Source organism: Monodelphis domestica, chromosome 1 (assembly GCF_027887165.1).
Source record: "Monodelphis domestica isolate mMonDom1 chromosome 1, mMonDom1.pri, whole genome shotgun sequence".
Taxonomy (NCBI): domain Eukaryota; kingdom Metazoa; phylum Chordata; class Mammalia; order Didelphimorphia; family Didelphidae; genus Monodelphis; species Monodelphis domestica.
Window position 1 is genome coordinate 173,505,686 of NC_077227.1, and position 12,445 is coordinate 173,518,130.

At 37.9% G+C, this 12,445-nt stretch overlaps 1 protein-coding gene across 1 annotated transcript; it reads right to left on the minus strand.

Moving 5' to 3' along the window:
• Positions 1-2,639: 2,639 nt before the first annotated feature.
• On the minus strand, positions 2,640-4,768 carry LOC103098338 (probable inactive ribonuclease-like protein 12). The gene is made up of 2 exons (XM_007479747.2): positions 4,665-4,768; positions 2,640-3,659 (listed from the first exon to the last, which is right to left on the minus strand). The coding sequence occupies exons 1-2, from the start codon at positions 4,702-4,704 to the stop codon at positions 3,172-3,174; spliced, it is 528 nt and encodes a 175-aa protein (XP_007479809.1). The 5' UTR covers positions 4,705-4,768; the 3' UTR covers positions 2,640-3,171.
• Positions 4,769-12,445: the final 7,677 nt, after the last annotated feature.

A 12,445-nucleotide genomic window follows, 5' to 3' on the forward strand; every position in this document is an offset into this window, starting at 1 on the left:
GGAGGGGGGAAGGGGAGGAAAAGAAAATGATTTTTGTTTCCAATGAATAATGTTTGAAAATGGCCAAATAAAATAATGTTTATTTAAAAAAAAAGAAAATTGCAAATGGGGTCATGAAGAGTTGGACATTACTGAATAAGTTTCCATAAATTCCTAGGTCTCTGAATAACTCTCCATCTTATAAATATGCAGATTTCCCATTCCCCCTTCCTAATTTAAGTGTAGAGTCCTATACCCATCTCTATTAAATTTCATCTCTGAGCCAGAGAAAGTTTGACACTATTTCTGACTATAATATGTTTAGTATCTTAAATTTTCAATAAAAGGGTTGAAAATAAAAAGAATGAGTAAGAGGACATGAGTAATGTGGAGAGGGATGGAAAAAAGTATGGAATATAAAGGTATTTCACCATTATGTATGATTATTATAAAAATTACTGGAAAAATCAGTCCAGTCATGTGGTGAGAATGAGATAGCAAATGACAATTAGTGTAATTCTTTTAAATCTTGCTAAGATACTTTAAAGCAAGTGAACAATAACAACAAAGGAAAGCCCAGAAGGAACACTGACTTGGGAGCCAGAGGACCTGGGTTCAAATCCCACCACTAACCTGTGTGACTGTTTACAAATCACCTACCCTCTCTATCCTCTCTGGGCCTCACTCAGCTTTCTCAGTTTTAAATAGAGAAAATTGAATTAGATGATCTCATAAATCCCATTTCTTCTTCTAGGATCCTATGACATTCCAGTGGTTAGGAAATATACCTTGGAAGATTCATGCAAAGGCATGGACAAAAAAGACAAAGAATGAGATTTGGAAGGGACTGAATTTGTATAAGAGAAAGGAATACACATAGAGATGAAGTCACAGATCCATCAGTGATTCAAAATGTTTTCCCACTGGATCTCAGCTGTTTAATTAATAGTTTTATCCCTATGGTGTTGAAAGTGTTTGTTTTTCAATAGCTACCAAGAGTTTTTTCCTCCTTTCACTCTGGAAAATAATACTCAGACACAATAAGCAGTTTGAATATACATATGCATAGGCACATAAATACACACATATACATATCTATACATGCATACAATTCTCCCTTTACCCCAAGATTTATCATGTCTTTTGGGACTGATGAGATGCTTGGTAGGATGGTACTGCTAGGATTCACTTTTAGGTGGTGATTTTGAGGAAAGAGTCAATTTCCACATAATATAATCATAGCTGACATTTATTTTACTGGAGTTGTATACATCCCATCTCTTGACTCAGTTCATTTTCACTGACCATACTCTTTCCCTTCTTCAACTGGCTTTCCTGACTCCCTTCAGGTTTCAACTGAAATCCTACCTTTTGCAAGAAACTTTTCCTGATCCCATTTAATGCCACTTTCTCTCTGTGATTATCTTCAGTTTATTCTGCTTATATCTTGTTTGTAATTAGTTTGCATGTTGTCTTAATCCTGTTAGATTGTGATCTCTTTGGGAGCAGGATCTGTCTTTGCCCTTAGTGTTCTTAGCACTTTTAATGATGCTACTTTAAATAACTTGCCTAGGGTCACATATCTAGAAAGTTTTCAAGGCAAGATTTAAACTCAGATCTTCCTAACTCTGTTTGGTAAACTATGCACTGTACTACCTAGCAGCCTAAAGAAGCTTGCTTACTTTGAAAGGTAGGTGGTGGTGGTGGGGCAATGTGTACACAAGTAAATAAAATTTAAAAATATGCAAAATAATTTCAAGAGGGAGAGAGTGCCAATAACTGGGAGTGCTGGGAAGTAGGGGGAAAGGAAAGACCATATTCAAGAAGTGGTATTTAAATTGTGCTTTAAGGAAGCTAGGGAGTCTTTAAGACCAACATTAGGAGGAAATTCATTCCAGTTATTGGAAGCTACTTATATAAAGTTGTGGAGGTGTGAGATGTGATGTCATATACATGGATCAGTTATTTAAAGAGCAATTAAAATATAAGAAAGCAAAGGAAGAAGAATCATGTAAAAGAAGGAAGGAAATAAGCATTTATCAAGTGCTTACCATATGCCAAGCACTCTGCTAAGCACCAGACATACATATACAACAAAAAAAACAAAGAGATTTTGCCCTGAAAGAGCTTCTATCTTATGGGGAAAGAAGCTACAAAAGGTAAATGAAAAAGAGTATGTATGTAGAGGAATAAGGATACCAGAAATGGGGGGTGGTGGAGGTGGGAAGGAGAGTGTGAAGGGGATGGTTTTGAAGTGTAGAGAAAGTCAGGAGCAGAATGAAAGCAGAATGAAAGCAGGCCCTCCACAATTAGGAGGCTCCAGGAGGAATTCATTAGTGGTAGGAAGTGGGTGGGTCTTGCAGAGGAATATATTATGATGAGTCGGTAGGTGGGCAGTAGCCTGTTCCAGGGATTTATGGAAATTCCAAGTTGAGAGGACAGTAGAGAAGGCAATTTTTTGAAGTCCGGAGAAGGACAGGAACAAAGTTGGGAGGGAAAAATAAACTTTTATTTATTGTTTCTTCTCTGCCTCCAACTTTCTGCTTAGGTGCCAAGTGTCCTCCTATTATCTCTACTTCACTCCCTCTTACCTGTGACAACCCAACCTCAATCTAAACTTACTATGTGGAAACAATAAATTACTCATAATAAATGATTAGAAAACGTAAGGTTTATTTTATCCAATGGCATTTTCATTTACGAGGAAGGAAAGATGAGCCAAAAGAATAAAGCTGTAATAATAGAATGTCAAACAGCATCTTGAAGAGCTCTAGAGCCCTTCCCAGGTATCTCTGATAACACATAGGTAACGATCCATTATACCTACTCCATATATTATATAAGTTTCATTGGTATTCCCACAAGTAAAGCCTGCTTGCCTCCAGCATACCTAAACACACTCATGGCTCATCATTCAGTGCAGTTTATTGAAGGAAAAAACAAATAGAAGAAAACAGAAGGAAAAAACAAATAGAAGAAAATGGAAGTAAAAGACAACGAGAAGAGTGTGCCTCAGCAATACTGCAGAGGTTTTTGCTCTGCAAGGATCATTCCTGGTCCCGAACTATTTCACTCAAGAGAGCACCTTCATGGCCCTCCCCTCTCAGCCCCACCTTCATCATTATAGGGATCAGTGAGGAGGAAGATTCACAACTGGAGCTGGGACAGGAGGACCCAAGCAGAAGAGCTGGTCTAGGAATCCTCCACAATTTTATATAAGTATACAGGCCCTATTTCATCACAGTTGAAGAGGATAGAGTTGAACTTGGGGAGAGATTGATACTTGCATCCTGGGAACCGTCTACCTTCAGTGAGTTTACAGTCTGTCAGCTGGAGCTTCCTCTGGCTGTGGTGGCAGTTCATCCTTGAGGGGTACTTGCATGTAGTGATAGTAGTAAAGTTGTTGCACATGCTAACAATGTTGTCTAGCCTCTCGTGGATGAATACATGCTTTCGCTTGCAGGTGTCATTGGGTCCTCGGATTTTTTTCAACAGCATCATGGAGTTACAGTACCTGAACAAGCGGTTTGACTTAGGGTAGTCTATGTGCTCCTCCTCAAAAGACTTCTCTTGAAGGTCCTCATCCAGACTTTTACTCAGACCCAACATCAGAAGGAAAGTGAGCAACAATAGCACCAACAGGGGAAAGATCCCATTCACATTTCTTCTTGTTCTCTCTCCTACAGGAAAAGGGGCAGAGGAGAATAAGAGACTTTTTGCCTCCATCTCTTCTTCATGATCTTCTACATACCTAGAATGTTCTCCCTCCTTTCTGAATGCTAATTTAATTTTTCTCCATCCTTCAAGACCTAGGTATAGTCCCACCTCATCTATGAACTTTTCCCAATTGCTCCAGCCCACACTGGTCTCTTTCTTCTTTGTAGTCCAGCCATGATTAGACTCATCACTTGTTTTCTAATTCTCTCATGTTTCTTGTCTCCCCAGCTAGACTGAAGTATCATTGGCTTCTTCAGGGATTGGCTTTTATACTTTCCCACAGCACATAGAATTTTGCTGGGCATGGACTGGTTGCTATATAATACTTTCCTCACAGAATGTTAAAAATGGGGGAAAAATGTTAGAGGTTAACTCCAATTCCCTCATATTTGCAGATGAGAAAAGTGAAGTAAAGAGGGGAAACAATCTGCCTAGGATCATATAAGTTAATTGCAGAGTCAGGACCATTACACAAATCTCTAATCTTTTTTAATTTTAATTTTAAAAAAAATCCTTACCTTCCATCTTAGAATCAATACTATGTATTGGTTCCAAGGCAGTAGAATGGTAAGGGCTAGGCAATGGGGGTTAAGTGACTTGCCCAGGGTCACACAGCTAGGAAGTGTCTGAGGCCAGATTTGAACCTAGGATCTCCCATCTCTAGGCCTGACTCTCATTCCAATGAGCCACCAACGTGCCTCCTCAAAACAAATCTCTGATCTTTCAGATGATTGCTCCTTCCTCTGAGCCACAAAACCTCTCTCCCTTCTAGTTCAGGCACTATTTTTCCTTCTCATGTATTCTGATGACTAATTACTTCCTTGAATACAATGTACATCTCTCCCTTTCATTCTGCAATCTCTCACTGTCTATCTCTCTTTCCCAGTGTCATTTCTCTATTTTCTTCCATTCTACTCCCTCCATATCTAGGTCCTGTTACGACATAGGCCAAGGTTATTTCTCCTCACCTATTTTATTTGCAGTGGCTCTTGCAGACAGCAGATCCATCTGGTCATGGGTTGGAGAAGATCCCTGTGTTTCTTAGTTCTCCAGAAATGAATGACAGAGAGCCCCGTTGGGTTTAGGAGAGCAGAGAGAAAGGGAGGGACTTGGATAAAATGTGTGTTAGGATATCATTGGAGGGGAAGGGAGAGTTACAGTCAGAGGAAAGGTGGAGCTAGGCATGTTATGAATTTGTCAGCATTAAACAGAGGAGAAGAAAAATCTTAACAAGTCTGGACATTTGGGCTATGGCATGAGAGGAAGTTGGAAAGGCATCTGATTGAATAAGTTATGGAAAATTCAGTAGAACATCTTTCAAATATTGATGTTGTATGACAGGACTGGATATTATATGTAGGCTACTAATAACACATATAGTAAGGTTTGCAAAGTGCTTTCCTCACAATAATCCTATAATCAGCAGTACAAATATTATCTTTCCTATTTTACATACAAAGAAACTGAGGCTCTGAAATATTACATAATTCATTCATGAACAAATACTTTTTAATTCTCTGAAGTTGCATGAATATCCTTTTCTTGGAATTTTATGACATGTTCTGGATAATATTATTTTACCCTAATACTTAAACCTATTTTTAACAGCTAGCAATATTATAATGAGATTTATCAATGTCATAAAAATATTGAACCCAAGGTGATAGATGCTAAATGTTGTGTCAGCACCAAAATTTTAAGGATCTTACTGGGGAAAAAACCATACTAGTTTCTTTGAACACTCTAGTGATTCCCAAAAGTTATCAGAGAAATATTTAGCACTTAAAATATTCAAAGAGAAAAAGATAAGAGGAATAGAAAATCATTCCTCTTTGCCCAGTGCCCAGCCTCTGGTTCCAGACTCTGTTCCTTCTGGGAGATACAGAGGAATGGACAGAAGCAATAAAGCTACAAGATGATCAAACTATAGAGTGAATTGGGCATGAATGTATACCCAGAAAACCACTTGAGTGTTGCCTATGAAGAGTTGAATTGTGGCCTTAGTTTTCAGGAAATGAGAATTCTCACCAATGAGATTACTTTCGGTTTATTTAGGAGTGGAAAGAATAAGGGTGGACCTAGTCTTCAAAATTCTCTTAGACTATTCTGAAATCACCTCTGTTAGAGATGCACCTACAATGGCTTCCCACCAAATACCTGTGTTCCTCTGCCCTCTGGTGCATAAGGAGATAAATGTTTTGAGAGTTCCCCAGGGAGGGTCAATATCAGGGAAGAGAAAAGGGAACTACACTAACAAAGATAGAGAACAAGACTGGATTTAACCAAAGAAAAAACTACATGATAAAATTATACAACAAATCAATTAGGAGATGACTCCTCACTTTTCAAAAGGAGTTTTCACCATTTTGCTTTTAAAATAAATATCCCTTTGTGTACAGGGAATGTCATTTGCCTTCTAGCACATCATAGGCACTGAATAAATGTTTGTTGAATTATTGAATGGATGAATGATTCATTTGACAAGGCATGTATTATCTATTCATCCATCTAGCTATCTACCTATCAATCTTTCCATGTTCATCATGTAAAAGAAGACACATATTTATACTAGAGAAAAATTCATGAAGGAAATAAAGTAAAATATGGTATGCTTCAGTCTCCACTTAGACTCCATCAGTTCCTTTCCTAGAAGTGGAGAGTCTTTTAAATCTGGAAATGTGTTTATCTCTGCTTTCTAGGACTATGTAAGTACTATGTAAGATGATACATGAAAGTTCTTAGTTACTCCTTAATAACTTGTCAATAGTGGGGAATCTAATATTGGTGGAAGAAGGAAGGAAGAAAGGAAGGGAAGGAGGGAGGATGAAGGAGGAAGGAAAGATTCAAAATTAAACTGTCACGTTCAGATTTTAAAAAAATTCTTACCTTCTGTCTTAAAATCAATGCTGAGTATTGATTCCAAGACTGAAGAGCAGTAAGGGAGAGGCACTTGGGTTAAGTGATTTGCCCAGGTCACACAGGAAGTGTCTGAGGCCAGATTTGAATTGAGGATTTCTTGTCTGCAGGCCTGACTCTCTAGCTTCTGAGCCTGCCATGTTCAATCTTAACCAGTTCTTTTCTCGGGTCACAATTTTGCTCTGTAGATTTCAAAGGCAAAAATCATTTTCCAGTAACCAATAATTTTCAGGATGCCATAAATCAGATCAATTATATTTGCTTTCTTTTTATGGTATCTCTTCCCTGCAATAACAGATAGGTCTATGTTTCTGAGATAATTTCCCTCAGCCACTGGGTTTCACCTATAAATATACACACACACAGATACACACACACACACACACACACACACACACACACACACACATGTATATAGTGAAGATGGGATTAACTTTCCCCTTGCCCACTTTCAGATTTAATCACCAGAAGTGTATATACCCCTTATTCTTAAGTATGGGGAGATCTGTGATCCACAGGTGCTATATATAGTAGGCAATAAATAAAAACCCATTGACTGCTCCCTGGGCAGTCCTAAGGAAAGCTAAAGCTGCAATTGGTCCATGTAAAGTGGAAGGAAGGCACAGGAAGTGACAAAAGGAAGGGCCTTTAAAAGTGGGAGAAACTTCTTGTGAACAGCTCTTTTGCCTTTGAACTTGACCTTGAAGGAGCACTGACTTGGGACCTCGAACTGCTCTTGAATTTTCCCTTAGGACTACCAAGTGGGTGAGTGAAAAAGGCTGACTCCTTTCTTGACTCCTGGAAGGACTAATGTCCACAGAGGCTCCCTCCTCCATCTTGGAGGAGGAAGCCATGTGGCTGGAACCTTTGCTTAATTTAACCCTAGGCCCTCTGACTGGGGCTTTTTGGACCCTTGCCAGAGTAAAGCCAGGGCCTGAGCAATAGTCTAGCTCGTTAAGTTAAATTTCTCATTCTACTCTTTTTCTCTTTCCTCTACCAAATTCTTTCCCTCTATTTGTAAATAAACTACTTAAACGTCATTCTGACTCGAGTAATAATTTTGGTGGCCATATTTTTATATATTTAGTCCAACCTTTTTATTTTAATCCTATACACACACACACACACACACACACACACACACACACACACACACACACATAAAGAGTAGATAAAGAAAACATATTAATTTCTCCTGGTCCCTGAGTTCTCCAAGGAAAAGACCTGGATAGTGGTCAACTTAATAGCTTGTCAATAGTGGGGAATCTAATATTGGTGGAAGAAGGAAGGAAGAAAGGAAGGGAAGGAGGGAGGATGAAGGAGGAAGGAAGGATTCAAAATTAAAGGAAATATGCCCCAAAGCCATGAAACTGCATATACTCTGACCCAGCAATACCTCTATCTCTCCTCTCTATCCCAGAGAGATCAAAGATAGTGGAAAAGGATCTACTTGTACAAAAACATTTATAACAACTCTTTTTGCATGACAAAGAACTGGAAACTGAAAGGGATGGCCATCAATTATGGAATGGTTAAATGAGTTGTGGTATATGATTGTAATGGAATACTATTGTATGTACTCCATTAGAAATGATAAATGGGATGATCACACACACACACACACACCACAAGAAAACCTGGAAAGACTTATATGAGATGATTAAAAGTGAAGTGAGTAGAACCAGGAGAACATTATACATAATAATGCAATAATGTATGATGATCAACTGTAAATGACTTAACTGTTATCAGCAATGCAATGCTCTAGGACAACTCTAAGGAGCCCATGTTTAAAAAGGCTCTCCACTTCTAAGAAAGGAACTGATAGAGTCTAAGTACATATGGAAGCATACCATTCTTTACTTTATTTCCTTTATGAATTTTTCTCTAGTAGAAATGACGCGTCTTCTTTTACAACACGATGAACAGGGAAATATGTTTTATATGATAGCACATGTACAACTTACATTACTTTACTGTCTTGGAGAGGAGCTATGAGAGAGGGAAGGAGAAAGCATGGCTGGCAAAATATCAGAAAACAACTTTTAGAAGTGTATCTACATGTAAAGAAATTAAAGGAAACAAGGGAGAGAGAAAATTCAGTTCAATTTAATAGACATTGAGTTCCTATAAGTGAGGCTTATCAAGCTGAATAGATCTCAGAGATGAAAAATTATTCAGTACCTTACTTAAGAGCCTTACAATCTGTTGGGGAAAATTACATGTGCTTAGATAAGTATGATGCCAAATAGAATGTGTAATGAGGGCTAAATACTCTAATAAAATATTTCAGCTGGGATGATGAAGTTTCATAGAGAACATGGAATCTAAGGAAAGGGAAAGGGAAACAAAATGCTAGAGTGGAAAGGTAGCTTATGGGAAAAAAGAGAACTGAGGCAATAATGGAAAAGATATCAAACTAGGGGTGAGTATGTGGACTTGAAGTCCCACTCTGCTCTATTTACTACTTATGTTTCTGTGGGCAAGTCACTTAACATTTCTGAGTCCCAGTTTTCTCATATGTAAAATGAGGAGGTTGGACTATATACTCCTTGGGGATACCTTCTAGCTCTAATCCTGTGGTACTAATTCTAACTATATCATTAGCTGTGCCATCTGTGCATATCATTTAACCTCTCTGGTCATTACTCTCTCATTTACAAAATAAGGGTATTGTATTAAATTACTTCAAGGATCTTTTAGAAACTTAATATTATATATTTCTGTAGTTGCCTTTAACACAGGCTCCTGCGATAAGAGAAAAGCATTCAGAGTAGCTGTATAGGTTCCTGAAAAATGTAGTTTGAAGGAAACATGGTTGTCTTCTTCCCACTCTGAGGGAGATACTGGGTCTTGCAGGATTGGTACTTTGGAATAGGTCAGAGATTTTGAACTGAATATTGAATATGAAGTAGTTGGGATGACAGTAACAGGGACAATTTTGTAGATGCAGTAACATCAGTAAAAACAATGCTCAGTGGAGGAGAAAGATTCAGAAAAATTATGTTGATCATAGAAGAGATAGGTGTTGGGAGAGTCCAGTTTTGCCAAGAAAGCTAACTCCTTTGTTCCCTGTGAAGAGGAGAGACTTGTGACCAAACTGTGGGAATTATACTCTTGTGGTAAACTTTTTCCTGGTGGAGAATTCCAAAAACCATTATAATTTCACTTTCTCCTTTTTCATTTCTCCCCTTTCTCCCTCCCTTTCCATCTAAAAGATACTTAAATCAAGTTTCTTGTTCTTTAAAGTTGTTTAATTACTGTTTTAGTTAGTACCAAGGCAGGCCAATTTTATAAAAAAGACCAGTCCTAATTACTTTTGAACTGTGTGTATATATTTTCTATTCATGAATGGGGAAGATGAAATAGAAGGATAGTGTTTGGTATTGGTACCAAGAGATTCAGAAAGGGCAGTAATTCAGGACCTGCTCTAAAATCTGCCTATGGGCTCAAGAAAATCAAGAGAGGATCTTAATAATTTTTACCATTAATAATTTTGATAAACTTCCCAAAAAGAGGAGTTAAAATTGACCTGGGATTTTTTCTTTTCTCTAGATTAACAAGAAAATCAGTCAAAGCTCCATTTTGTTGTCTGGGGTAATATTAGCCTTCCAGGTTGTTTTCTTTCTCATTCCATCCCTATTCACTTACCTGTACAAAGTCAATCAGTCAGCCACCAAAATTTATTAAGTGCTTATTATGTGCCGCACTGTGCTAAGTTCTAGGTATACAAAGAAAGACAAAAGAAATTTCCTACCCTTAAAGAACCCACAATTGAATGGGGGATGCAGGGAAGAACATACAAACAACTGTGTATAAATGAGTTATATAATGGATAAATGGAAATAAATAACAAAGGGATGATATTAGGGAGGATCAGGAAAAGCTTACTTCAGAATATAACACTTTAGCTGGAATTTGAAAGAAGCCAGAGAGGCCAGTAGGTAAAGGTAAAGAGGAAGAACATTTTAGGAATAGGGAATTATCAGAGAAAAATGTGAAGAGTTGGTAGATGGAATGCCTTTTTTAAGGCATTTATCACTGAATTATGAAATGCTTGGATTGTAGGGTATAATATATAAGAACACTGGAAGTGTGGGAAAGGGTAGGTTATGAAAAACTTTTAATGCCAAACTGAGAAGATTTGGTCTTGATCTTGGAAGTGAAAGAAAGCCACTAGATTTTGTTGAGTAGGTGGATGACATGGTCAAACATACACATAAGGAAAATCACTTTGGTGACTTAATTGAGAATGGGCTAGAGTAAAGAGAGCCTCTACTATAATACTTCAAGCACAAGGTGATGAGAGCTTGCACCTACCAATATCAGAGGAGAGAAGAGTGTGTATTTGAGAGATGTTAAAAGAGAAAACCAGCCATTGTTGGCAATAGATTGGATATGGGAAAAAAATAGATGAGATATGGGATGAGAGAATGAGGAGCTGTGGATAACACCTAGGTTGTAAGCCTGAATGGGAGGGTAGTAGTACCCTTCATAACAAGAGGGAAGTTAGGGACAAGGGAAAGTTTTTTTGTGGGGTGGGGTTGGGGTGGGGTGTGGAAGATAATGAAATTAGATTTAGATGTGTTGAGTTTAAGATGTTTATAGAACATTCAGTTTGAGATATCCAATTGTCAGTGTTTGACTGCTCAGGAGAAAGGTTAGGGTTGGATAATAGATCCTAAAAATATCTACTGTAGGGCAGCTGGGTATCTCAGTGGATTGAGAGCCAGGCCTAGAGATGAGAGGTCCTAGGTTTAAATTTGGCCTCAGACACTTCCCAGCTGTGTGACCCTGGGCAAGTCACTTAAGCCCCATTGCCTAGCCCTTACCACTCTTCTGCCTTGGAACCAATACTTGGTTCCAAGACAGAAGGCAAGGGTTTACATTAAAAAAAAAAATCTACTGTGTGAATCTGTTACCTATGTAATTATCCTAAAATCCAAGATTTAAAATCTTTTGGAAAAATTTCAGGAAAAGAAACTTGCCAACACCCCGAATCAAGAAAGCAGATCCTTTTGGAGAAGGTGCTGTAAAGATGCCTGCAGAAGACACATAGTGCATCAAAAGATCCAGAATGAACTTTGGGATATAATGAACTGAACTGAAGGTGGTTGAACATACTTATTTTGAATGTAATTCTTATGCCAAAGAGGACTTCCCCCTAATTGGCATTTTGTCAATGTATCTATCAATCATTTTTTGTTTTCTTCTTTTATTTCCTTCTTATTTCTAACTATTGTAGCTTCCTCTTAAAAAGTACAATATTGTATGTACTTTTAGCTAGAAAATCTTTAGAGATATAAGATAGTTATATTTAAATGATCCATTGTGGAGATTAGTCTCCCAAAGGATCACAGGGTGTTGTGTAGAGGGAATTTCATCCCCTCCCTTTCCTAGATTGCCAATTTGGTCCATCTTATTTTTCACATGCCAGTGCTGAGTCCATGAACATAAATAAAAGTATAGGTGGATCCCACCTGGGTCTTTTTGGTCACTACTCCTCAGAGCAAGGAGGAGGGAGGGATGAAGGAACCATGGAGGATGGGCAACACATGGTCAGACTTAGAGTAAGAAAGAGACTTTAAATCTATGCTTATCTACCTTTCTATTTCAAGTGATTACTAATAAACTTTATGGAAAATAAGAACTTGAAGATATTAATTTAAATATAACATATAAATATAACATACCCTAGAAACTACAGCCCAACTCTCCTCACATTATGTGCTGATATAGGGAGGATATAAATTTGATGTAACCCTGCCTCTTGCTCTCTTCTCTTCTTGTTGTGGCTTTGGTGTAGTGGGCTTTTTAAACAGCAAGGAGAACT